This window comes from Solea senegalensis, linkage group LG1 (assembly GCF_019176455.1).
Source record: "Solea senegalensis isolate Sse05_10M linkage group LG1, IFAPA_SoseM_1, whole genome shotgun sequence".
Classification (NCBI taxonomy): domain Eukaryota; kingdom Metazoa; phylum Chordata; class Actinopteri; order Pleuronectiformes; family Soleidae; genus Solea; species Solea senegalensis.
The window spans coordinates 14,508,490-14,535,935 of NC_058021.1; the positions used below are offsets into that span (position 1 = coordinate 14,508,490).

The 27,446-nt window shown below is 42.5% G+C and overlaps 3 protein-coding genes across 4 annotated transcripts in view; 1 reads left to right on the top strand and 2 right to left on the bottom strand.

The window, feature by feature from the left end:
- The first annotated feature begins 186 nt into the window (after positions 1 to 186).
- LOC122771678 (insulin-like growth factor-binding protein 1) lies at positions 187 to 6,021 on the top strand. Its single transcript, XM_044029388.1, has 4 exons — positions 187 to 4,399; positions 4,519 to 4,661; positions 4,752 to 4,880; positions 5,001 to 6,021. The coding sequence occupies exons 1-4, from the start codon at positions 4,054 to 4,056 to the stop codon at positions 5,124 to 5,126; spliced, it is 744 nt and encodes a 247-aa protein (XP_043885323.1). The 5' UTR covers positions 187 to 4,053; the 3' UTR covers positions 5,127 to 6,021.
- A 934-nt stretch (positions 6,022 to 6,955) lies between these two features.
- On the bottom strand, positions 6,956 to 10,766 carry LOC122777543 (insulin-like growth factor-binding protein 3). Its single transcript, XM_044038860.1, has 4 exons — positions 10,287 to 10,766; positions 9,460 to 9,707; positions 8,690 to 8,809; positions 6,956 to 7,093 (listed from the first exon to the last, which is right to left on the bottom strand). Exons 1-4 carry the CDS (start codon positions 10,675 to 10,677, stop codon positions 6,968 to 6,970), a joined length of 885 nt encoding a protein of 294 aa, XP_043894795.1. The 5' UTR covers positions 10,678 to 10,766; the 3' UTR covers positions 6,956 to 6,967.
- An 8,856-nt stretch (positions 10,767 to 19,622) lies between these two features.
- The window catches only part of LOC122774096 (tensin-3-like), a 31,353-nt gene continuing 23,529 nt past the window's right edge, over positions 19,623 to 27,446 (bottom strand). For both annotated transcript variants that reach the window (XM_044033108.1, XM_044033116.1), the window contains 11 exons: positions 26,349 to 26,481; positions 25,686 to 26,245; positions 25,518 to 25,604; positions 25,292 to 25,423; positions 23,464 to 23,559; positions 23,103 to 23,180; positions 22,668 to 22,745; positions 21,568 to 21,736; positions 21,411 to 21,479; positions 21,164 to 21,193; positions 19,623 to 20,937 (listed from right to left, as the gene is read on the bottom strand). In XM_044033108.1, coding sequence (XP_043889043.1) covers positions 20,793 to 20,937; positions 21,164 to 21,193; positions 21,411 to 21,479; positions 21,568 to 21,736; positions 22,668 to 22,745; positions 23,103 to 23,180; positions 23,464 to 23,559; positions 25,292 to 25,423; positions 25,518 to 25,604; positions 25,686 to 26,245; positions 26,349 to 26,481 — 1,577 coding nt within the window. In that variant the 3' untranslated portion in view covers positions 19,623 to 20,792. The remainder of the gene's footprint in view (positions 20,938 to 21,163; positions 21,194 to 21,410; positions 21,480 to 21,567; positions 21,737 to 22,667; positions 22,746 to 23,102; positions 23,181 to 23,463; positions 23,560 to 25,291; positions 25,424 to 25,517; positions 25,605 to 25,685; positions 26,246 to 26,348; positions 26,482 to 27,446) is intronic.

The window sequence follows — 27,446 nt, forward strand, 5'->3', positions numbered from 1 at the left end:
TTTTGTAAATAGCCAAAAGCTGTAAACTATGTTGTATCTTGTACAGTGTAAAGTTGGGTTATTAAATATTTTGTAATAAAGACAATATTGGTGTATAAAATACACACACGAGTATGTCTGTGAAGGATCAGCAGGTCATAAATTGTACTTTTTATGGGCAGTTTCCCCCTGTTAGTTTCACTCTATAAAATTTAATTTCGCACACTTAAGTTTATGGTTCCTAAAAAAATGACACAGCTCCTACTTTACAATAAAAATATGGCCCGACAATGACAGCTTTATTATGCCAGTCACTGTTTTTTTTTCACAGACTATAAATGAATAAATGTCACAAATAGTGATGTTGTGTTTTTCAGCCTCTTGGATCATTTATTTCCAGTATGATACAAATTATTATTATTTATGATGAAATAAAGCAAAATGTGTTCAGTGACAACTGGCAGTGCGTTGGTTATATTCATGTGTTCTCCTTACAGAATGTGCAGCTGCTGTTGTTGTTGTTGTTGTTGTTGTTGTCACTGCCTGGTCCAATTTTACATTAGGCAATGAAGGGGAATATGAGGTAAATGATTGTAATAATAATAATAATAATAACAAAACGGCAATTTCAATATAATATACATTTTACCCGTTCGAAAAGATCACAACAACAATCTCTGGAAACAGCACCAGCAGGACAAGCGGATGATGAGGACAATGCAGCCCCTTCAGGTAAGTGTTTTGCTACTTTGTTATCTCTGAATGAATTGATATGATAATTCTCTGATCAATGCATCTGTATGTCAAATATTACAGCACCTTGTGACTTTTTGGGGGGATTTCAAATGATATTGTATAACAACAATCTTTTTTTTATTCTTATCACCATCAGACAACACTTCATCTGTAGCTGAGATGGAAACAGGGTCGTCAGCTGCTGCAGCAATGGACAACACAGGTGGACAGCAGGGTGACACACTGAACATCCCTGCATTCACCAGGGATCGACTGGGTGCAAAAGAAGTGGAACAGAACCAGGAAACTAGCTCACGCCAGGACCAACGTGGAGCGAGTTTATTGGTTGTGGTGTCGTGGTCGGCGGGACCTTCACTCCGAGGGTTCGTATGGGTCTAGTCCTTTCACTCCTTCTATCTTCTGCAAATACCGCGCCTTTTCCTTCGCGTTTAATTTCTCTCGATATGGACCCGCTGCGTTCGCCTTCGCCCTCGCCCGTTCCATTTGTTGAACTTTTTCGTGTTTGTGTTCATTTGTGTGCGTCGATAGTAGCTAAAGAAAAAGACGTAAACAGCCGGACTATTTGGGACTACCGGCATGTTGCCTTTAACCCCCCAGAATGCATTGCGTGTTGGTCACGTGGTCTGGTGGGCCCTAACTGTCAAAACGTATACGGACCGTTAAGCCTGCACCTACAACAACAACAACAACAACAACAAAAAAGCGTCACCACCTGTCTTTGGATTGAAGCTCCCACACCTGACGACAATAATCAGCTAATGAAAAGCTAAAGCTGCAGGTCAAGCTCTGTCATCCAGCTGCATGGACGTTCAGCCGCAAACTGTAAGTTTTTAAAGTGTTTTTTAAATTAAAAACAACCTTTGAAAACGTATCACTGAGCTGAGTTGCCGTGTTAATATCATTTAGTGTTCACTAAATAACACGGATGTAAACGATACAGTGGCCATATCTGGAGCCCATCCAGGAGGAACCGGAGCAAGAGGATGAAAGTAGTGGAAGTGACGCAGGGGAAGGAGGAGATGAGGATTTTCAAGTTCAAGTGGGAATGGAGACTGAGGATGAGGATGAGGATGAGGATGATGATGCTCCACTGAGGGTTCTCAGGTCAACAAGACTGTCTGAAAGTTTTCTTCAAATTCAGTCTACTGGACAAATGGAGGAGCCACACGTGTCAGATCTCAGCACAAGTGAAGAAGCCACAACATCTGAGCAGCCGTCAGGAAGCGAGAGGCAGTCCAGGAGTCCGCAGCGGAGGAAAAAGGTCAGCATTATTATCACATTTCACACAATGTCAACACACTGCTCAAAAATGTGATAGTGAGGTGTTGATTCTAAAGATGCCTAAGATCAGGAAGCAGAAATGTGTATCGCTTAAGAGGAAGAAGAAGAAGAGGAGAAGCAGCAGGGGGTCATCTCTGGTTGTGAGTGGTCATTTTATTGTAGGCAAAGATGACTCCACCTCTAAAGATATTCATTCTCATCTATGTGTTGTTGTTGTTGTTGTTGTTGTTAAATATCCAGAAACCTTTTTTCACGGAGGAGCTGTTTCCTCCGTGGCTGGTGGAACTGATGGTCAACATCGAAGAGGCAACAACACACCAGCTGGTGATTGAGTAACAATCACGCGCTGATTGTGGGGATGTTCAGTGATGTCGCTCATGTCAGACATTGACCTTGTTAGTGAGCACAGAGCAGGAACAAACCTCCCACACACAAAAACACACAATAGGAAGAGTCGGCACTGCCACAGAGGAAAGACAGTAGATCAATGCGAGGGTCACAGTTGTTGTTTTTCAAATCAATAGTAGTGAATAAACGAAAAGAAAGAAAAGTTTATGTACCATAGGGCATATTGTTTTTTATATGGTCACCTTAGGTTGGAGTAATTTTATGTAGTGTAAAGACCTGAGAACCCGTGTCTATTTTCCTTTTGACAGAACAACTGGGGCCAGTTTTTCTTTGCTGGGTTAGACTTATTTTCACAAATTAAGTGGAGCAAACGTTTCAAGAGGTGAACATACAGTATTAAACGGGCTTCACTCGTACTTCATCACTTAACACGTTAAAGCAAAGAACAGTTCACAAAATTCACCTCTGTCACTTTTTTTCCACACTCACTTCACAGTAACATTTCAGCAAAAATGATTTCCAATTGGTCTGACAATTCAGGATAAACTAATTATACTTTAAGTGCACCATGACCTGTTTGGTATATTGCCATGTGGACTGCCATGTTTTCACAATAACCCAGAGTTATGAAGGCTACACAGTAGTTAATTTTGCTTTATGTAACATTCTAGATATAGAAATAACTCAGTATTATAATATATATTATAACTCGGCCTAAACAAAATAACAATACATTCCAAAATTTAAAATAAATTAATATAGAATAAATTTAAAGCATCAGCAATAGAGCCGGAGTTGGCTTGTGACAGTAAGGAGAATAAGAAGCATTATTTAATTTGATTTTAGTCAGATTTCAGTCTATTAAACTAATTTAGCAGGACATTTCTGTTCAAAGAACAAATCTCTTAAAAAGGGAAAGCCTGTGGTCATACAGCGTTCCGAAACATGATGTTAGTCTTGTGCTCTTACTGTACTGTCGAGGTTGGCATTTGCCATAGATAGTTATGACCAATACTACACCAAGGAAGCAGCCATGCAGTTACTACTGACTGTCTTCAGATAAACATGTTGTGATTCTAGCAGGGCGATCCATAATGTTAGGCTTATGCAATGTTGAAAGCAAATGACCTTGTTTATCTGTCTCGCTGATAAGAGGAACCTCCACCAAAGAGACCAAGTGGACAAACAAGGTTTTTCGTGTCAAAACAGTGTCAAAGCACAACTTTGGTCGGCGTCGCTGAATTAAAATAAGCGTTTGACAATACAGTCGCACCTTTTCCCTTCACCCGGCATCATCTGATCCCCTTCTGTGTTGACACATTTCTTGACAAACCAGTATCCATGTGGTGGTTTTCATAACCTGAAGTACAGACCAGGATCAGTAATTTGCTCATACGGAGACAAACAGGGTTGTTTTGATGTGCCAACGTCAATATTGACGACCAACCCCCGTGAACCTGGATCCACGCACATCCAACGGGGTCATCCACGCTTTACAGCAGCTTTGTAAAAACAATTTTTTTTTTTTTTTAAATCTACGTACACTGTCAATCATTTACCTCCCTGGAGGCCAGATCTTTACATAAATACTGCTGCTTCGGGGAAATCCCATTAGAAGGAAAACTAGAGTCATAGAGAGCAAGTCTCAGAAGTGAATCCAAGAGCCGAAACTTCAGCAGGATTAAGGAGATGCCTGGATTATTTGAGAAGCTGACATTTGTGGCAGGAGTGGCCCTGGCTGTCGTCGCTGTAGTGAGGTCTTCCCCTTTCGTGGGACCGGAGCCAATACGCTGTGCTCCCTGCACGCAAGAGAAGCTGAACGAGTGTCCCGCCGTCCCAGCAGACTGTAAACAGATGCTGAAGGAGCCGGGCTGTGGCTGCTGCATGGCCTGTGCCCTGGAGAAAGGGGCATCCTGTGGAGTTTACACTGCCCACTGCGCTGTGGGTCTGCGCTGCACTCCCAGGCCCGATGAGGTCAGACCTCTCCACGCTCTGACCAGAGGACAGGGGGTCTGCACCGAAGATGTGGACCAAGGTAATCTAAGATTTCCCAGGTTTCATAGCATGTGCTACACTTTGATTAAAAAAAAGCAAACCTTGGAAATGAAGCTCAAGCTCAAACAAGTTGGTCTCTTTCACATTTATTTGACACAGAGGAAGCTGAGGTGCTCCCTGACCACAGCTCCACGCACCACTTAGTGGGTCTCAACCTTCACGTCGACCACCAAGACAACACTGAGGGCCAAGAGAGCATCAAGTCCAAGGTCAATGCCATCCGCAACAAACTGATACAACAGGTGAGAGGGGAGAAAAGCAGCTGACCTTGAGGGAGTGTGGTTCCACAGAAACGATTTCCTTCTGACTCATGTTGATGCTGTTTTTCACAGGGACCCTGCCACTTTGAACTCCAAACAGCTCTGGAGGTGATCGCCAGCGCTCAGCGGAAACTTGGAGAGAAGTTCACAACGTTCTACCTCCCAAACTGTGACAAACACGGCTTCTACAAGGCCAAGCAGGTGGGGGGGCACTTATAGCATTTCACAAAATAAGACTTCTTCCACTTTGTCGAGAAAGATAGTTCTGAAGCAACCGAGTGATTTACTCATGTGGTTTCCCGACTCTTATTTCTCGTACAGTGTGAGTCATCTCTGGTCGGACCGCCTGCCCGCTGCTGGTGTGTCTCCTCCTGGAACGGCAAGAGGATCCCAGGGTCGAGTGACCTGATCGTTGATTCAGAGTGTCACCAAGAAGTCACACTGTGAGGGACACACATACACACACTCGCCCCCCCCCCCACTGCATGTGTGAGCACATAACATGTTTCTTAAGTTAATCTCTGTCTGCAACCACCTGGTGAAGTGACTTCCTTTTTAACAAAAAGACGTTTATTCCTTTTTATTTACATGACGTATGCATCGAGACTTATTTATTCACTACTTGTATATTCTTCCAAATGTTAACCATTTGTTGTTTTTTAGATTTTTATACATGTTTGTTTGTTTGTTTGTTTTCAATTGTAAACAGGGCAACAGTGTATACATTTGTGTTTCCGACTAAAAACTCCAGCGCTAGAAACCACTGGTCCACAGTTATGTCAAGCACATTTTCAGGAGTCTTCAGGATTCTTTCTTTTTTTCACTCATTCAAAACTGGAGCTGTGCATGGCACGAAAACCATACAGCTGCTCATTCATTCAACATGTTGACATTGTCTGAATGTATCTCCATTGGCGTTTCCTCAATGGGCATTGGTGGAAATACTTAAAGTGCCACAAGTATGTGCATAGTGGTCAAGCACAAACATATCAGGGTTCATCCAAGCCGCTCTGAGATTTGGGACTCGCTCTTCTGCATTTGTCTACCTCTTCTAGGACTGCAGGTCCACAGGTTTAGCGGGTTTAGAGGGTTGCTTAGGGTTTTGTTTTTTTTCTCGGGTACAATTTTCATTGTTTTCTCATATTCTACTTTCTTTATTTATTACAATTCACCACGTGTTTATGCTTTTGTTTATTGTTGAGGTCACATGTGGTGGACAGTTTTTTGTGAATGCTATTTGCCAGGAATGCTGCTATCCCACCTTTGGGTTGTATAAAAAACAATGTAGAAAGTCCTCTTACTCTGTGGATTTGCATTCAATTAAATATATTATTTAATCCTTCATTGGCATATTTTTGTTTCATTTTATTGTCTCAGTTTTGTTTTCACTTAGTCACCCCCCCCATGACAAATGCAATAACTTGGTGATTTTATATTGCCTTTATTAAGGAAAATAGACCTTTGAGAGTTGCATTGAACATGCAAACAACATATGCCTAAACCAAGGCAAGTGAAATTATCAACAGCTACAAAGAGATCAGAGATAAAAGTTTGTGGCCTTTATACATACATACACACACACACACATATATATATATATATATATATGTGTATATATAAATCAGCTTATGCAAAGTGATAAAAAAAAACAACAATCTCTTCCTGTGGCTTGAGATCCAGCTTAAAAACTTGCACTGTACTGTTTTAGCTGTAGTGCAGTCAAACCCCCCCCGAGTAAGAAACCTCTGCAAAAAGTGGAATTCATAGACTTCGGAGTTCATAGTAAGGCACTGCATGCTTTCTCTGAGAGACATATCTCGATTTTCTTTTATGGTCGTAATGGCCTCACACGATGGCTTTATGACAAATAACGGGCACACAACATCACAAATGCGGTGTGCGGATTGCGTAAATAGAGAGCACTCTGATCATTGTCTGTGATGAGCACAAATGTCCCCGTGTCTTATAATCCGAAAAAAGCTGAGACATCGTCCTCTCAGATGCCCGTCCAGCTTATAAAGTGTCCATGTGTCACAGAAGCACAGACGGCGTCTGAAACACTTTTTTTTTTTCTTCCTTCCTCCAGGTCCTCTTCCTCTGTTTCCCTTGCACTGCCTCAGAAAAAAGGTCCCACAGGCAACAGATAGAAATAGCAAACATCCACATATCGGTCGAGCCATCTCTTGACCTCTCTTCCAATATCCTCAGTGTTTCCGTTTGTTTACAATTCTTCTTGCTCTCACACCCACCCTCCCTCCCTCCCTCCCTCCCTCCGTCCTGCTCTGTTCCTATTGGCTCTCGGAGTTGTAGTACTGGGTGTCTCCTCGCTCCTTCCCATCGAAACCTGGCAGAGGCTGCCCGTATTTGTCCACACACCAACAGAAGCCGCGCTTTCTGCCTCGAGATGGACGGCACTGAAAGTGAAGGAAGGGACAAGGTGAAAGGAGGAAAATTGTAAATCGTCTTGAATGTGTAGCATTATGGCTAACAGGCCACTTTGCTCAATGAAGCAGGGCAGCGATAGTTAGGGGGCATTAATGGTCAGATTGTGCTGAGTCGACTGAGCCTTGGCTATCCAACACACTGTGGTATTTTGAGCTGCCTTTATGGTCAACCTCCTGTTACACACACATATAGAGACCTGTAAGGTAAACAGAAACCTGGTAAAATATTTGCTTAGTCCCGTTTGTGAACAACTGAGAACCAAGATCTATTTTCAGAAGCTGGTGGCCAGGACGAATCATCTGTTGCTGATTATACCCCACAGCTCCAAATTATGGGTACTACAAATGACTTACAGAGTCTGTGGAGCTACCCAAGGGCTGTTATTTTACTGCCAATTTTACTAAAGGTCAACCTCCACTCTAGTAAAACATGTAGCCATTCATTTCAAGGGCTAAAGCAACTGTGCTGCTGCTGCTGCTGCTTCACTGAGGAGTCACAGCTGATGCAGAGAGGAAGACATCCTTGTTTTTGCTCCATATTTCAGCAGGGGATGATTGAGAGTCTGATCTGAGCTGAGACAGAAATCTCTTGCTAGGGTTAGGGTTAGACTCCTGTTGCACAGACCTTTTGGAAAGAGGAGGAACTTGTAGAGTCATGTCTACGTCTTTTGTTCGCGGACAAAACGAATTGTTTGGTGGCAAAACGCGTGCAATGAGTAAATATTTAAGCGGGATTTACCCTACAGAGGTGGCTGCTGCCTCCATGAGGCCTTTACTGTTATTAAGAGCTGTAATAAGAGATGTTTTGCTTAAAATCAAGCAAACGTCTAAATTAAACTAACCAACGAATGAAATGTCTGCCACTCCTCCAGCGCCCGAGGGCTCTGCAAGGTACACTAAGTCCATTCTACATAAACAAAGACAATGAGCCCAGCGTTGTGAGGCTGGTTATGAGATGATTGCAGGTCAAAAAGAACACTTCCATTAAGCAGGAGGGACTGCTATGTAATAAGAAAAGCTGCCTTAGTGATGCAGTGGCGTGGGAGCCCTAAGTGCCTCCATATGAATGCGTCAGAACCACTCATTTATTACAACCCGATCGTGGGTGAACCATGTGAGTGTGGGGATGGCTGCAGCTCTATTTCTGGGCCTGCCTCTGAAAAGTCCAGCAATTATGGGGCGAGCACATCGGGTGCCGGCGGCCACCTTGACGTCTGTCTCCCTGGGAGGGTTCCCGTTAGACGGCCATCGTCCCAGCCGTCAACCCCACTGGGGTTTGGCCCCTGTGGTTCCTGTCTCCAGAGTCAGTGGCTAGGGTCTACCTCACTGGTGTGGTGGTGCAGTGATGAGGCTCTAATAGCTACCAATGAACACAGAAGGACAGCTACAAATCTGTAATTGGGCTGCAGGAGACCTGAAGTTTGAGTCACTAGACTCCAGCGTGTTTTTTACACAAGTCGTAAAGCAGTCGGGAGTTTTATCAAGTCAACGATATGTAGACTGCACGGATCTGTGATTGTCCCGCTGTCAGTGTCAAACAATGGTCCTCACATTGTGCCGCTTTACCTGCTTTTTCTTATAGAAGCCCTTCTTGTCACAGTTTGGTATGCGGAAACCTCTGGGGTTGAGAATGTCTGTAATTTTAAGGCTGCTGAGAATGCTCTCAATCTCTCGCCGACAGGGACCCTACAGAGGAGGAGAAGCGTTAGACAGTTAGTGCACTTCCCATGATACGCACACACACACAAGTCTGCTGTAATACTTTTAAAACAGTGAGGGCTGCAGTACGAAAGAGGTGAGATGCAGTGATTTCCTCTGAGCGACTTGTAGGGGGATTAACGTTTTGCCAAAGCTGCTTAGAACTCATGTTCTTCACACAAAAGGATGGGGATCGAGTGAATTCAAAGAGCTCATAGACAGAGCCAAAAGGCTTGTGCTCAAGTCCAAGTACTCCCAGTCACTAATCAAAGCAGCCGGTCAAACCCCATTACTTGCGTGTGCTCACTTCTCTGTCCAAAGAGGAGATCGAAATAGCAGCAGGGCTTCCCAACAGCCACTCACATAGACCAATCCATCATTTGCTGGCTCTCAGTGCACCCGGCACGCGGACGCCTTGTGGCCAAACAACCGCCTGACCCAGGTCAGCCGCAGGGCCATCGTACCCGCTCGCTGCCATGCCATTCTACTGCTCGTGATGTCTGCCAACCGTCCGCATGCGCCGCTACCCAAAACATCTCTTCACCCGCAAAAGAGGGGCACCAAAACACAGACGAAGAAGAGAAAAACATTCCTCCAGTGTGCTCTGAAGACAGAAAAATATTGGTTGTGGTACTTACATACTCAGGCTCCTGTTTGGTCTCCAGAGAGTTTTGTTGGTCTGTGATGAGTGGTCCCGGGAGCTCGTCCATTTTAAAGCTCTGGGTTCGCTTCTGCTGCTCCTGTCTCAGGGCTTCTGACTTGGCAGAGGGGGAGAAAGGGTGAAGCGGAGGTCTCACGGGTCCCGAGGGTCTGTGGGTGCTGTACAACACCTGGAGGCCTGGGCCAGTGGAATTACGCTCCTTGTCCTGGTTGTCGATGCTCTCTGCTGAAGTTTGAGGAACAGCGTGTTTTTATGGTGTCGATTCACAAAAGTGTACGTGTATATTTGCATTTGTGATGATTTGGACAACAGAGCACAATTTCTTTGTTAGAAAGCATTTCCTGAAGCCATATTCATCCTTCCATTTTGACAGGATATTTAGAGAAACATGCACATACACAAATGTGTTTTTCTTTTTTTTTACCTAAACATTAGAGCTCATTCAGTGTCTATTCGATGGGCTGAGTAAACAGTTAATTTAGTCTATTTCAGGACAACGATTCAAAAGCATCCTAACCTGAAAAATCAGCACTTAGTCTTTGCTAAATGATGCAGAGTGGCCCGGGTCCTCCCACCTTTCCTGACATTAAGTTCCACATTTATTTTGTTAGTCTAAAAGGTAGAGATCAAAATCTTAAATGACCTTTAACCTGTCCCATCATCCACCCATGTATTTATTTAGTTATTCTATTGGTCAGCATCATTTGACACATGAATCATGCCACAACAACAATCTATCCAGGTGTTATCAACACATCTGGAGCTGTACAGTTTTCCGGGACACATGTGGACTGACGTCTTTACCTGGTAATTCATTGACTGGAAGCGTCGGTCTGACGGTCGCTCTCTTGTGAGTTGCGTTCGCACAAATCCCCCGTCCCTCCAGCAGAGCCTGCAGAGGTTTCGTCTCGCCGGGCTGATGTTGACATGTCAGTCCGGAGCCACATCTCCCGGTGTACACGCCGCACGGCTGACCGAAGCTCAGCGCGCAGGTCATGCAGCAGCCGCAGCCCGGCTCGCGGACTCTCTCCGCGCAGTCCTTGGGCAAGGGTTTGCACAAAAGGCGCGCTGCGACGTCACACGGCTCGCATCTGACAACAGGTCCGAGCGCACCTGACCTCCGCGTGAACGAGGCGAGGACAAAAGTCATGCAGAGTGCGCGAAAGCAGGAATCCATTGCGGCGTCTTGGAGCATATGGTGTCAAAGAGAGGAAAGCACTGTGGTGACTTTTCTCTGGGCAGCTTCTCTCTCATTTACTTAAAGCCACCGGCCAAAACATCTCAATATATAGACACCAGTAACTGTAGTCACACCCCCGAATAGCTTGTGGTCTACTGATGAATTGCCTCGCCTGCGTTATGCCTTTTAAACCACCAGATAAGTGTGCTGGAGCAGCAGCAGCAGCAGCAGGGTTACAGTTAATGTATGGCTCTCTAAGAATTCGGATTGAAATAAATGGGCTGCAAGGAAAATGATTGCCCAGTCATTTTCATTTTCATTTTACTTTTTATCTCCTAGGAGATTTGGTTGAGGTCTGGATTTTCTGCATCATTTAAAAAAAAAAGGAAAAAAAGAAAAGAAAAGTCAGGTTTTTAGACATGCATTCTGGGAATTATTTATGCAAATCCAAGAGCAACATTATCAGGTCTCATTTAGAGAAGCCCCGAATGCTATGTGCAGATTCATTCATAGGGGGCGCCAGTGTGTGTTGTTGTTTATCAATGATGCGACAAAGCTGAAATAAGGTGAAGGGGGGAAGAGAATGCTCACTATGTTCACGTGACTTTTTCCATTGATCTGACATCTGATTTGAAGGGATTTGAATGCATCAACTGAAGCCAACCCATAATTATTACAGCACAAGCAGAAACAAGTAATGAATATGTAAACATGAAAAATGTGGAATGTAACAAAAGTACTTAAGTACATAAAGGGATAGTTTAAGTTTGAATGCACACTGATGCATGCACTGATGTTTCCATGAACCAGCCCCGGGGGCACAGACACCCACTCTCCCTGACAATGTGTGCCTTCTACAATATCATAAGAATGTGATATGTTATTTTACCTTTAGACAGCTTTTCAAAAAAAACTGCTCACTTTCCTGCACCAAATATAATGGAGGAAATCTGCATTATTAGCTCATAAGGGAAACAGGAGAGAGAGACGTTGGTGCAGGGGAACGAGAGTAGTTCACAAACTTTCAGTTTCCAGACGGAAATGACTCTCAAGCGGCAAGAATAAAGCGGCAAACACACATTCTTAAGATATCGCAGACATAAGCAGGTGTAGATTTTATGAGGTGAGTCTTAAGAAGTCTTAAGAGTCTTGTTAAGAGGCTCAAACCCTTTCCCTTTTCCCCCCCTGCAGTCCCTGTTGTGTGGCAGCCATGTTGGGTCATGCAAATGACCGCAGTAGTGCTGATAATGTGTCAATACCTCATACAACCACACTTCAAAAAAATATATAATATAAGTATCACATCAGTTACTTTTTCTATTCGCCCTCATTTACTTACTACTTCTTATACTTGAATCACAGTGTATTTATATGATAATTTAGCAGCGTGATATCAGCATAAAGCAAATTAATTGACATTTCTGCAGATTAAACCAGTCAACAGTGTCTGTTGCCATCTAAAAGGTGATACGATGTTTATTTACTTAAAATCTGGGCATTCTGTAGAGCTATGGCTTTGTTTACTTTTCTTTTTACAAAGGCTGGAGAGATGAAAGTCAAAATACAATTGTGCCAGATTATCTGCCGCTGATTAGCTCATTACCAGAAATCCCACCATGGCCAAACTCAAGTCAAGATGACCTGCCCTTTGATATCCAGTGTTTTTGTTTTTATGTCACGCATAAAGAATGTCCCTCGCATACCTCGTGTTTCTCCAACATACAGTAAGGCAAGTGGTCTTTGAAACTTGTTAGGATGTGTGGCATAGCTGGGCCTGTTCTTGGACATTAGTGAATGCCACAAAGCACAGACCTTCAAGTAAGGACACATACCACATGTGTAAGTGAGAAAATTCCTACGTAATTACATCTGTAGCATTTTTAGGTCCTCTATTAATTGGTTTCAGATGAGAGAAGTAATACAACGGGCGCAGAACGTCCAAATTACCTCAAAAGAATAACAGCAGGGGAGAGGCGAGGTGCACAGTTCTCTTGGACCCCAAAGTCAAATCCGTTGCCAACAAGCCCTGGCGTACTGCCGCCTGTTAACAGACAGGTCTACAGCAGAGCAGCACTCTGAGGAATGCTAAACATTTGTTTCATATGCTGAAAAAAAAAGAAAGCCTGCTGATTTTCCTCCCTCTCCTCCGCTCTGAGCTGTGTGGAAGGGGGTCTCTCAGCCACCTGTGCATATTCAGAATAGCAGAGGAGCACATCGTTCAGAGGGAGTAATGCACTGGAGGAATGTCGTCCCACAGAGCAGCCACTCAATAAAGCGGGAGTGTGAAGAATGTGCTTTTGCACACACACAGGATATTACTGTACATGTGTTTAACATAACCTGCTGTCAGAGGCTACACTGGCCCGGCCACAGCTGCTTGTCTAATCCTAATCCGGGGCAATTTTTCAACAGTTTTAAGATGACCTGAACAATTCTGACACGCTCACTCAAAGTGTCCTGCACTGAATCCAGTGGCCAGGATGCAGTTTACTGTCAGCTGTTGAAGTGAAGCCCTAAGCTAAATATAAAAGTGCTACTTAATAGGTGTTGGGAGCCACTGTGAGCAGTTATTTTCATGCTGGTGCTTTATAGTGCCAGTGACAGACAAGGCTGGAGGCATTATGGTTTTTTGTTTTGATGTTCTTTGTCCATAAGTCCCCTTCTTGTCAGCATTGCATTTCATGGAGGGAATTGTTTTAAATTTGGCACAAACGATCACTTGGAGTGAGGATGAGGTAATTACATGTCGATGGTCAAGGTCACTGTGACCTCCGCAACCCGTTATTATCAAGAGAATATTTTCAACATTGGCGCAAACGTTCACTTTGACTCACAGATTAACTGCTTCATTTGAGAGTCTATAAAGCGGCGGTGTCAAACCGCAGAATGAATTTGTTGAAAATACAATCTCAGTTCTAGATGTTTGTGCCTTTGTAGCTCTACTGGGATTTGTAAGTTGCAATGCACACGTGCAATTTCAACAATATTATGCTTAAGTTTACCATTTAATCGTATTTATCTCAAGACATTTTAGGTTGTTTAGGTCTATTTGAATACTGTGGGTGTCATGGTAAATGGAACACTTGTGGGATTTAATGTGTAAAATATCAGTACATGAGTAAATGAAGATGACACACCATAAAAATGAAAAGAATTCAGGCTCGTCTGAAAAAAAAAAAATCACAGTCCAACATGTGACAAGTCCAGGCGAGGCCTCATTTGTATTTTCTCATGTATTAAACAACTTATTTCACTTTTATATCACTATTAGTGTTCAAATAAAACAGTTTGTGGCTTTGTTTCAAGGCTCCTGCAGACTTCTATATGTTTTCAATTCCAAAAACGAACACCAGATGGCTCAATTGAGCTGTGTCTCTTTAATGGCCCCTTATCTCAGCGAGGGGTGGGTCTATATGAATGATCGACATCATTGGCTTCCTTACTGCCAATAGAAGCACGCTGTAGTCTTGATTGACAGCTATGTTAGCCAATGAGAAACAGCAGAACGCCCGGATGTGACGCGACTGGCTGCTGCCTTTCCCCTAGGTTTCTTAAGTGTGTTTGAGACGCCCGGAATGTTTTGAGTGTAACACAGGAAGTCCGTTTTTTGTTTTCACTGAAAAATCAATGGATAAACGTCAAAGGTAAGAGCAATTGTAAAGGTTTTGTACGCTGTCTTCATTCTCCGTGATGCTTTGTTGTAGACTGCTCTGACTACTGTCAAAAACAGCTTTCAGTTGGTTTGATGCAGCGGTTCCATACAATGTTTGAGATGTAGTACTTCATTTAGTTATTATTTGAGCTGTGTTTGAGCTGTGTTTGTCATATTTGTATACAGCCGTGTAGCCCGGATTCTGTTGTTTAATTTGATGTCCAGCATCAATATATTCTCTCTCATATTCTCTCACTTTTCTCGGGATCCTTCTTCATGATTCTTTTATGCAGAACCTCTCAGTGTCCCCCAATTGGGGGAACTTTAGAGTAAAGATAATGTAAAACAAAGGAAATATGTATTTATATGCTATTATCTGACTGGTCCAGCCCAGGAACTAAAAATGAGTTTGTCACCCCTGGTCTAGAGGTGAAAAGTTAAATGTACAGTAGTCATTTATACCACTAGCTGTCACTCAATCATGACAATAACAAAATATCTAGTTTGATGGTATTGGACGGTGTGGAATCATGGGATTTGTTGTCTTCCTTGGTTTCTCTATGTGTTGGCAGAATGCACAGCAAACAGCAAGTCTGTATGTATTTAACAAACAAACAAACAAATTACAAATATTAGAATAATATTCGTGGCTCGGGCCCTAAAAAAAAACAAAGGACAACACACTAGCTAACTTGTAGTATTGAATATTTCCCTCGATTTTTACCCGGGACGTTACAGCACAGAATGTAAAGCAGGTGACGTTGCATAGAAATAGATATCTGTGGTTTTAGAGAGTGATGGAAATGTTTTGGCTAATGTAAATCCACTTCTCAACAAACTATATAACATTAGTCTTGTAGGTTTGAAATATTGTAATATTCCATATCTACTGTATATCTTAAAAGTCCCAGTGGCCATAAAACATGTTTTTGGCTTCAACATATTGTATAAGACTGGAAAAAAACCATTGGCCAGCAGAGGTATACAACCTCTGGGTGGTAATTCTAATTTAACAGCAACTTCCATCTGTTGAGGCCCGATTCACTTGAGATATTATGCAAAGTTAATCTATGGCAGTGATAAAAATAGTTTACATTATTTTACATAGTTGACATTATTCATGTCTGCACAGGGTGCCTAGCATTCCTCCTATTAAAAAAAAACCCTCAGATGTATGTTTTTGCTGCATGCCACATGTAATCATGCTTCTTTTGGTAGCGCACCCCACATCTGGTACTCTTGAGTGTGATTTTGTGTTTGAGTTCATCACAGAGATACAGCGGATGGTGTTACCGTAGCAATGTACACACATCTGCAGAAAAAAAAAGCCAGAGCTCACAGATTGAAAATGACCTAAGTTTAATTAGCTGTGTGTGTGAGGATGTGTGTAATCAGCTCCCTTTCCTTTTTTGGGGATGGATGTAAGAGTCCATGTGTCCAGAGAGCAAGTGTTCATGACGAGCGGGTAGAATCTGTTCAGGAATGAGACTGTGGCAGATCACATGACTAGTCTTGTAAGGTCACTGTTATTCTTTTTGCCCCAATAGTCTCATGGCTGTCTCATAATTGTCCTGTCCTGAGAGCTTTTTGAAACAGGCTCTCATCACAGATGAACTGGATGTAAAGGTCTTTGTTTTGATTAATATGATCATCTCTTTCCTTTGATTCCGCTCTGACTGGCACCCATACAGAGCTCTGACAATTATCCGATTATTAGATGTGGTTGGAATAGTGGACAAAAAAGCCAAAAGGGCAAAGGCCACCTTTCATCTAATTCCAGGGTCAGTTAATTATTTTTTTGGAGTGGTGTGTTCATGGAGCTGTCATGGTCCCTGTTTCTGGAGGCTTGGCCCCTGAGGCAGTCCAAGGCTGTAATTACGCCTGAGCGATGTGGAGGACGGCGAGAGAGGGAGAGAGAGAGAGAGAGAGAGAGAGAGAGAGAGGAGCTCTCAGCACTCAGCCTGACGGATTGCAGAGCGCTCGGAAGTGGGCTGAGAGTGGCGCCGCTCACTTTGGGCCCCGAATCACCCCCCCCGCCACTGCTCCCCCAAGACTGTATCACTTCCTTAGTCTGTATAACTTCTTGTATACACACCTTTGAATGTGTAATCACACATGCATGCACTGCAGAACATACAGTCTGATTTTTCTCAAACCTTGTTATTTAAAGCTGCAGTGCGTCACTATGGGGGGATTTTAGTTTAGTAGCCTGTGTTTGGTTGTCATGAACGGAGACATTATTGCACCGTACCTTTTTGCTACGTCCTTCATGTGAACATTTTTTCAGACCTGACTGAGGGAGTGTTTGTGTATATATATATATATATATATATATATATATATATATATACAGTACCAGCAGTGCAGGGTTTGGTGGGGAGAAGAAGCAGCAGAATTTAATTTTGACCCTTCTGTTACCATCCTGTACTTCTCATCAAAACTATGGACTGCTGATCTGTCCAGGGTGTCAGCTGAGATTGGCATAGCACCCCGCGCGACCTTTGTGTGGAGGATAAAGAAGTAGAAGACAGATGGATACCGGAAAGCAGAGAAATAGAGATTCGCGCCCATATACTTGTCATTATGGTAGTTCTCAGGACTACCATAATTGATCCTCGGGATAGAACGGCCGTCCAATCACAGACCAGGTTCACCAGCGCGCCACACGTTTGTGACGTCAGCTTCTCAGCACTGTATTCCTGAATGTTTCAATAACTGCCAGATATGGAATGTGAAAGTTATCTGGAAAAAGGGGCAGAAGCAGTCACTCATTGAACATTTTTTTGACAATTCTACAGCCATAAAATCAATATAAATCCAATAGAACGCCAACTTGTTTGCAGCCGTCTTGCATTACTAGTGTAATATTGCTGTTGCCTCAGTCTGTCTTGCCATGAAAGAAATCAGTCCCTGTGTGCAATACGGATATGTCACTAGGTGACATGACATGTAAACACTGCTGTACTGCTCTAACAGAGAGAGTTGTGTAGAGCTGATGGGCTTAATCAGTAGTGTGTGAGATTTGACAGTGGTTTGGTACAGGAGATTTGTATATAACAAGACATACCATACAGTTTTTTTTTAACACGGAAAGCATACTTGTATTAGGCTTAATTCTACATATCGTTTTGCTTTTGATCCCCAGCGACGGTGTAAAACAATTTAAATACAATCCAAACAGACAATCATTTCTCACTGACACTGACACGCCATCACTCATCGTAAACAAAGACAAAATTGCAGCTGGTAGACGATGAGATATCAGACAGGCCCTACAATGCTCCATTTATTTTATAAGTGATGGTGGTCTGTGCTTTCAAGGTGTGGTGTAGTGCTGAAATGAAAAGAAAAAACAGAAAAGAAAAGACATGATACCCAACCCTGACAACTTAATCTGATTTGCCTTCTACCATGTCAGTATACAAGTCACATTACTTTTATAATTTTTTTTGCCCGTTATTTAATTCTTATTTGATATTATTTAATAAAGTGGAATACGTCAAAGGGGAGAAAAGAGTAAATGTAAGGGATCTACTCGACATACTGTACATGCATGCTGTGTCATTTAAGATCATTTCACTGCTTCCTGCTAAAATCACGGTCCCTTTACAGCAGTGATGGCCGTGAGTAAATGTCATTCCTTACTTTCCACCTCTGCGTATATACATATACATAACATCTCCTCCTTTGACCCGACATGAGCTTTGGCCTAATATGAGAGCTCAGTTTATCTCACAGTGCGTGTTGTGGTTTCATGGTCTGGTGAAAGCTAAACAGGGGCCTCAAATTGTGCAGCCATCCCAGAATGCACTTTCTATTTTTGCTCCCCAACCTTTGTTGTGCCTCGGAGGAAAAAGATGAGCCCTGCCCCTCTAATTAAGTGGTCCTTAAAACTTAAAACTGCAGAGCTTTTAGAGAGGGGGTTGCTCGTGGACTGAGGGTGCGCTCTGTCCGCTTGATAAACAAGACTTTACGGGCAAGTTGGTTATTGTACTGCATGTGACAGTATATAGTTTATATTAGCTCACATCAATAGGTGTGATTATGTTGCAGATACTCATCAGTAGTGGTGGTGTTTTCCCCTTTACATAGGTCTCCCATATTAATGATATGCTTGGTAAATATTGCAACATGTAAATCAAACTTGAAGGAGAGTTACTGCAGTATCTCCACTGTCGCTCTCTCATGGTTTCACACACTGTTATTACCTGTGTGAAATACTGTCTCTGCTGACAGCTTTTTGCTCTGTATTCCAATGATGTTGCTTGGTCTTTCTGGACTTTCCCCAGATTCTTTTAGTCCGAGGCCACCGCGCACTAAATAACAGAGGAGGATGGGCTCTGGGCTCTGTGCAGTTGCCACACCTGGGCCCTCACTTCCTTCCTGCCCACCCCGGGAATTCTTCACTTTCACTACCTGGAGGGGGGACAGTGGAGGGGGTGGGGTGGGGTTAGTCCTGTCCCATTATACCTTTCCTCCCTCTTAAGCTTGGCTGTGCAATTGTATCCCCTCTCGGCACCATTACAGTAGCTTGTCCTGGCTTGTGTGGAGGCATGGCTCCTCTTTTACTACACTTCAGAGACAGTGGACATGTGTTGTGCGGTGGATAAGTGCGAGCACACAGCCACAGACGAATGAAAATGCACTGTATGCATGTGCCAAAAACACAGGTATCATAGGTATCTGTTAGGTATCATAGGTATCTGTTACCTATGGGAAAAAAGGGGAAAACAAACTATATTACAAACCATTCCTCTCATGTGCAGGTTTTGCGTTGGTAGTGACCTCTGCTGGCCACAAACTCAACTGCAACTCTTCCTTTCTCTTCAGTGACAGTACATGCACTTTTCTGCTATGCACTGTAAGGGTCATTGCTGCTGATGAAGGACAATTAAGCTGGAAAACTTCCCAGGATTTAAGAAAAATGTGAGGCCTGAGTCTTAATTCGCCAAGCCAAGCATTGTTCAAATAACGAAGCAATTGCAAAAACATAAACAAAATGACCGAAAATAACTATTAGTATGAAAGTCTATAATAGAATTTTAGATGAGAAGCTGTAGCCATACACAACTAGATTCATATGCTATCAGAGAGCGCGAAATCCAAATAACAACCGTTTGACATTCACTTTTAGATTATAAATGTTTTCTTTTGTTTATTTACAGGACACATAGAAAAAAAGAAAAGACGCAACATCAATATACAAATAACACCGTTCACATGATGCTTGTTATAAACAGAGGCACAGTACTGTGTGAGATAAGTATGAGGTACAGATAATAAAGTCATGGAAATGATAAACAATGGATGAATATAAACAGAGCTTTATTGTGGTGAAAGGTCCCCCTCTGGGTAAAATGGCTGCCTAAAAAGGAATGCGTTTTTTTGTCATCGTCTCATATACAATAGAAATTCAATGGGTCATTAAACGTTTGTGTCTTTCTCGCAGAGAAAGTACAGCGTCATTTGTATACGTCATTGACAGATGACTGACTGAATATGTCAAATACTTAATGTGCGCAACTCTAACACGGGGCCGCTTTCTTTCATCTTGCTTTTACTGACGGTCAGTATTTATGACACTGAGTTACTTTAGTACACGTTATTTTTTTTAATACAATTTGGCAGATGTGAGCGGAATCTTGTACACAAAGTACTGCTGTGTATTTAAACCAACTTCTGTCAATATATATTAGCAATAAAATATGTTTCTATGGTTCACTCACGCGCACGCACACACACACACACACACACACACACACATAAACTGGCAGCTTTGATGAGTTTTCATATAAACAAACATCGAAGAAAACAATTCAACAACTTCAGAGACGCCATGTACATGCTGCACATGTACAGAAGGCCTTGGTTTCAACAACAAAATAATAATTGCATAGATAAAATACGTTTATAAAGTCCAAACACAACATTTTGATATACTTCCTCTGCACATTTTAACCCCCGAGACTAAATGTTGCATGCTATACAAATGAGATTTAATGACTACAACTTTACAGAATGTAAATAGCTTAAATGAAGTTTTTTTTTGGGTAAGAAAAACAGTAACATGCAAACAAAGGATTTTCTTGATTTGTCCATACAAAAAAAAATTATATACATGACTAAGAAAAGCAGCTTTTACGTATGTACTTAAAATATGATGGAAATGAAAAGTATATCTTGCTGTATGAGACGTTACAGTTCATCAGATCAGTAGAAAATTATAACATACTGTATTTCATGTGATTTTGACGTTATCTAACTTATTTGGCTAATTTACAGTTCATTTAGATTTTTTTACCTTAAAAGGATAATGCCATAATGCTGGTAAGTGATAACAGTGTAAGTATAATATCCAGTTATCATCCAGGGTTAATGTTCACGTCATCATCTTCGGTCCAAACATCGTGTCCCTTGTTCAGTCTTTGCTCAGCATTTATTTGTTGTTCGTGCTCTCAGCCTGCGATCCGCCGACTCTCTACTTAATCTTGTGTGAACTGATCATCACCTTAGAGACAAAGTTGACGATGGCGCTTGCGGGCTGCTCGGGATCGTGCTCGGCAAACAGGTGACAAATGTTGTCCATGGAAGTGCCGCTCTTCCTCGCCACGAAGCCAAAGATCCTGCAAAGAGTAGGGCAGTGTAATTGAGAGCCTCAAACTAAGCCAAGTCCCTTTTAAAAAAATAACACACCAGAAGATGTTTCTACCTCTTCACTCGTAGATAATGTCCATTTCATTTTAATGGCAACAAAAACATTATTTATTATCTATAATGAGACTGTGAAAACAACCTGTTAAACTGAGTCTTGACAAAACACACAACTTTCTGAAGCGATCGTTTACTTACTTTGCAGAGGGGCAGCCATCTTTCTTCCACCTATGTTTAGTGAGAAAAAAGGATACATGAGAATTTGCTTTATTTCCATGGGTTGATTTGTTGATATTCCTTTGCTTATGTCATTTCTTGCTCAGGCTGTAATTTTCCTAAGAAACATTTTGTCATGCCACGCCTTCTTGGGAGTAATAGCAGGTTTGTGCACCAATATCCATGACTAACACTCAGTGACATGTGCTCGCAGACTTTAAATACTCACTTTCTGTCTTGAGGGTCCAACGCACAGAATATGACCGTATTGACATTGTAATGCCTCCTGAAGAAGAGCCTAAAAAAGAGACAGAATTATGGTTATTGTGATAAGTGGACCTCTTCTCGTACTGCGAGTGTGGTGTAATTGTGTGTTTGCAGCGTACTTCCTCTGGTTGTCAGTGAGGGTGATTCCCTGGGAGGAAACTTTGAAATGGACCACAGTGGACGTTGGTGGAGGGTTGGAGCTCAGTGTCATACTCGTGGCCTTCTGCACGGCCTGGACGCCTGTCAGGGACTCCATCTCCACTGATCCCAAGAACCACACGTTACAGGCTGCATGGGCACACAGATTCAAATTACACTTAGTTTACACCAGCTCAGTATAAATAACTGAAGTGTCTATAGTTGTTACTTACAAATAATAATAATAATAATAATAATAATGACAGTTCTTTAAAAGGAGACTCAATGGTACTTTACTTTTAATGACAGACCAGCTTATACAGAGTTCAGTTTCAAATAAAATTAAATACAGTAATGTTAACAATCGTAAAACAAAAAGTTCATCTTTTTATGTGTATTTGAATCAAAGTTATGATTCATTTTAAACTGAGAGTAGTGTTAATGTAGAGAAGTCACAAAATAGACTGTTTTTTATATAGCTTTTGTTCATAAAAAATTCGATTTTGAAAATCAACGTGTTCACAAATGAAAAATAATAGTAATTGAATGTGATTGCCCATAGGTTGAGCTGAAAAAAGCATATAAGACACTATAATGCGCATTCCTCTAGCCTGGTGTTCCCCCACCCTGGTCGTCGGGGAACACTGCCCTGCATGTTTTAGATGTTGCCCATGCTTCAACACACCTGATTCAAATGATCGGCTCGTCATCAAGCGCTGCAGAAGCCTGTTAACGAGCCATTCATTTGAATCAGGTGTGTTGAAGCAGGGCGACCTCTAAAACATGCAGGGCAGTGTTCCCCGAGGACCAGAGTTGGGAAACACTGTTCTAGCCTCTGTATATATATGTTTTAACATAGTATGGGGGGAAAAAGCAGGTCTCAGGGTTAAACTAGGACAGTGACAGTGAATTACAACACCAGTTCATAACAACAGCAGGAGAAAATAACTAATATGTGAGTACGCATCCATTTCCCAAAGTGTCCACAAGGACTGTGCCAGTATTTAAGTACAGTGCCATCACTGGTTTGTCATGATGTCTTTAAATATCTATGAGTGACTATCTATGAATGCTCACTTACCTGCGCCCTGTTTCAGCAGCTCAGCGGCAGAGTTCATGACCGTTTGTGAATTATTTTCCACAACATCTTCAAGGGGATCTACGAACAAGAGAAGCATTAACGTCAGTGCTAGTATTTAGTGACAAAGACACACAGCAATGGGCCATAACAAAACAACAGAATAACAAAAACCATTGACTCAATCAAAACATGTGTTGATTCACAAAATGATTCAGTGACCTGTCGTCACTCTACAATAGCAGATTTTCTTTTAGAATGATCAGCATTAATCTTGAGAAATGAAAGAAATGGGATCTTCCCAGTTTGTCGGTATTAATAATACAATCTCTTCAGCAGGCATGCATAGCAAAATCTAAGATGTATTTATTTATTTTATTGTAGACATGACGTTCCCAAAGAAAATACAACTTTTGTGACTGTGTTTTTAAAACCTACCTCTGTCAGGTATAATGAGTTTGCAGGGCAACGCCAGGGGAGTGATAGAGTGTTGGCAGACCAATGCAGTTAAACTTCCTGTAAAAGAACGACATTTACATCAAAGTTATTAAAAAAATAAAATATTAATTAAAAAACTTAAATTGTATTACAGTAAGCAAAAAAACAATTGAACCATATAAAATCAGTTGTTACAACTGTTTTAATCACATAACACACCAAATCAACTGCCGCGCACCAGAAGAGGGCAGTGTTGTGCATGAATGCTTGATCTTTGGCGCAGTGTAGCCAAACTGCCAGCAGATGTCCCTGTTGCGAGGCAACACTGCAAGATGGAAGTTTAAAGCGAGCAAGTACTCACCAAAATAGGGCTCATTGGGGCACCCCTTCAATCGAACTCCCTTCTGCGTACACTCAATCAGAAAGTGGCGTACTAGCTCATTGGACATATCACCCCCTGTTGGAAAAAAGGTCAGACAAAGGATAGAGACATAAATGTTTCCTCACAACCGTATGTGGTGTGTTTCTAACTAAACTGTCCATCCATCTGAAACACCCTACACTTCCTCCGACCTAAATTATAGCTCTGAGCGTTTATCGCAATACGACGTGTAATTTCCCAGCCTGGAAGAGTTACATAAAACATATTAAATCACCACATTCAATCTCTCAGGAGATTAATGGGATTATGATTCAACAGCAGCGCCTCTGAGGGAGCAGGAGGAGTCTCGAGTGAGGAATGTCTGGATACAAAGGCTTGGAGAAAGGCCAGCTCCTTAATGTGGGTTGGGTTTCACACTTTTAAGGAGCCACAATGCCCTGAGCTGAAAGTGGGGAGAAGGACCGTGTCATGATGTCACCACAGGTGCTGTTGGACTGCAGAGGGGTGAAGCAAACAAAAGGACAGGTGTGAGTGGGGGATAAAATTAAAGGGTTGAACGCGGTGGTGGGCTGATTGAGGAAGGATATAAGGGCATCCTTTGTGTGTTGTTGTTGTTTTTAAGAATATTCCAGTGTGCTTTGTTTATACGTTGGCTGAGATTTAACATTCTCTTGTCCTTTTCTGAAAAGGAAAAAAAGTGATGATCCCTTAGTCTTTGTTTCGATGGTGGAACATAGCCAGGTCATTTCCTTCAGAAGATCATGTTAATAAATCATGATAATAATAATATTAAAAAAAAAAGAAATCCCTTCCCCTACTTCCTGAAACAAACAAACTGAGAATGATTATATCCAAGCAGCTTGTTTTGAAAGCAATCCCTGGACATACAGTTAAGTGGGACAGGGAGCTTCCCAGGAGAAGGCCCTTGGATCAGAGTCAGCTTAAGGACTCAACACACTCTTTGTGAAGGGGGGAAACTTTAGCTGCACATCGAAGACTGCCAATAGGGGTCTGTGTGGCCTCGTCGCAGCGATGCCCAGGAGAGAAACACAGAGTCGGGAGCTCGAAAAACACACAAACGAAGGAGGGGACTCTCATGTTCCACCAGGAAGGCGAGTACAGTGGGCTGTAACTGTAGATGGCTTTGTGTGGGATTGTGGGATTTAGGATTCCCATGAACTCCGGTCGACCAATCCCTGATATCATATTTACATACAAATACATATTCAATCTGTATCGTATTCAATTTTGAGAATGGGATGAGAAGCTTGACACCACGCTTGCTGTGTTCCTCTGCTGCTTTCATGTCATTGTGCTAAACAAGACTACCACCGGTTTACCTTCTGCCTTCAAAACAGGTGCCAAAAAAGCAAGAAGGAAATAATCGAATAACACAGTACACCCCATGACCACTTTATTAGGTAAGTGGGGCACTAAATAAAGTGGTGTGCAGCTTGTGGTCTTCCACTGCTGTAGCTGCATCTGCTTCCAGGTTCAAGGTATCATGTGTTCAGAGATGATCTTCTGCTGCCTTTCTATCATTTCAAACTAGTATGAGTGGAAATGCCTTGAGAACTTCCACTCCCTGGATATTTTCTCTTTTTTGGACCAGATCCGAAATACTTGCAACAACCAAAATAACTTGAATCACCTTTCTTCCCGATTCTGATGCTCGTTTTTGAACTTCAGCATATTCATCTTGACCACACCTACTGTACATGCCTACATTGCATAACAAATAGTTTGAGCAGGTGTACCTGAATGAAGTGTCCAGTGAGAGAACATGGGTCATTCACATGTGTCTTACCTTTCTTAGACTGTTGGAGAACAGAGGGTGGGGGTGTGGCCACTTTCATTGCCAATCCATAGGCTCCTCTGAAGGAGTGGCTGTCCCTCACGATGAAGCAGCCAGGCTCCTTGTCCTTCAAGACTAAAATGGCTGAGGGATGAGAATTAGAATAATGAGGCTACGCTACACTTCTGTATCTTTTTCTTTTATAACTTAGAAAAAAAAGTGGATGCACAAGGCCTACCTTGATCCCTTGAGATGTCTGGCTTATACCAGAATTTTGAAGTGTCCTGGACAAATTTTACAGTCAACTGCTTGTTGGCTAGTACATCTAAAAAAAGAAATACAACTGTGTTAATTATATAAAATGATACTAATGGGGCCAGGGTTTCTTCATCAGTTCATGGTTTACCTGGCAGTGGCGAGGCTGTGCGCGGGGTCTGAGATGACAGGTCAGGCAAAACATTAGGGAAAGGAATACTGACAGAGCTCCCACTGTGGGGACTTGAGAACCCACTGAGGGCCGGAGAGGCCGTGCCCAACGAATGCTCCCCATCTGACGTCCTCTTCTTTTCAGGCAGAAGTGGGGGCAGCATCTGGGATATCTGTGACTGATTCTGCCCATCCAGGGATGTCAAAATATCCCTGTCCATGCCTCCGTTTCCCAGCAAAGGCAAGCCGGAGTTTGGGCAGTCCGTGCCGTACCCGACACCAGAGTCATCCTGCTCTTCGAAGCTTTGACCTTGATTGTGGGTGAGAGGGTAGCGAGCCATGCGGCTTCGCTGACTGCTTCGGGGAGAGCTGTGGGCGTTGGGCACAGGGTGAATGAGGGGATGGTGCAGTGGAGGGGAATGGTGGCCGTAGTCAAGTGACATGGAGTGCTGCACTGGTTGTCTGGATGAGTTGTAGCTGCTTAGGGAGGAGTGGCGGGTCAGGACAGGATGCTCGGGCCAGGACTGGTTAATGCATGAGCTTGATTTGAGAACAAAAAAAGGTACAAAGGACATTAATATTGTTTCCTCTTTGGTAATATCACAAAAACCCAAGACTAGCAGACAGTGATATCACTTTCTACCTGTCTGTCTGTTGAAGGGTCCCAACCATAGAGGCAGAGTGGGTTGTATTTAGCATTCTGTGGCAGCTGATGGAGGAGTCTGGCAAACTTTCAACTCCAACATGGCCAATCATCTCTGAATATTCCCGGGGTTCTGTGTGAGGGCAAGAAAACAAACAAGCGTGTTTATGAACAAAATCGAGACGGTGCTGTTTGTGTTTTAAATCAAATAAACATAAAAAAATAAATCTTAAGAAGGAAAGAAAAACAAATAAGATTATATGATATGGGAAATCCACAGCCACAGGAAATGAAAAGAATTCCTCAGTGAAGAGTTCTGGGTTTTTTCAAGCAGCAAATAATCAATAATAGAGTGAAAATGAGATGAGAAATCTATCCACATGGCCTTGAACCTGGTCATCAATCTACATTAAACCAATCACCATTTACCGCTACCACAATCCATGAAGTCAGCAAATCAAATTTGATTGCAGCTAGAAATTAAAAGCCTTTAACCATAATTATCTAAAAGCTTCATTTTAATCAGTCATAGTATGGAGCCGCTGTGACAGCCTCAACTCTCGGTGACCATGTTCCAGCTGAGGCTTCACAACCAGCGTTTCTCTGGGTCACTGGAACAAGAACAGAGATTCAGTATCTTCTTGTCCCTGTTTCCATTGTTTGTGTACACGGAGACAAAGTTTTCCTGTGTCATGTTTCTTGGCTTGCTGTAACCACGGAGGCAGGCCTGAATGTGGCTGCGCTGTCCGAGGTAGTTAAGAGACAAGAGACACAGCAGGGGCACAGATCTGCTCCCACAGCCGACAACCTTTTCACATACTGTAGATCTCTATGGAAACCAGCCAATAAGAGGTCAAAGGAGAGTAAAAATTCAAGTAAAGGTTGAGTTCATGGATGAATATATGTGGGTTGTCCCCGACATGCGCAATCTGCGACAACACTGATGCAAATACATGCCAAATAAAACATAGTTAACTCAATTCAAACCATCTGGGATGCAACATAAAAGGCAGCAGACAGACTTCACACCAGTTTTTCCTAAGACGCTTCTGTAAATACGATCAAATAACCAGTGAAAAACAACATGAAAAGGATTTT

Coding starts and splice junctions, on each gene's coding strand:
- LOC122771678 (XM_044029388.1), top strand. CDS start 4,054: ATGCCTGGATTATTTGAGAAGCTGACATTTGTGGCAGGAGTGGCCCTG. Junction 4,400..4,518: donor CACCGAAGATGTGGACCAAG/GTAATCTAAGAT, acceptor TATTTGACACAG/AGGAAGCTGAGGTGCTCCCT. Junction 4,662..4,751: donor GCAACAAACTGATACAACAG/GTGAGAGGGGAG, acceptor TGTTTTTCACAG/GGACCCTGCCACTTTGAACT.
- LOC122777543 (XM_044038860.1), bottom strand. CDS start 10,677: ATGCTCCAAGACGCCGCAATGGATTCCTGCTTTCGCGCACTCTGCATG. Junction 9,708..10,286: donor TCCAGTCAATGAATTACCAG/GTAAAGACGTCA, acceptor CTCAAACTTCAG/CAGAGAGCATCGACAACCAG. Junction 8,810..9,459: donor CCAAACAGGAGCCTGAGTAT/GTAAGTACCACA, acceptor CCTCCTCTGTAG/GGTCCCTGTCGGCGAGAGAT.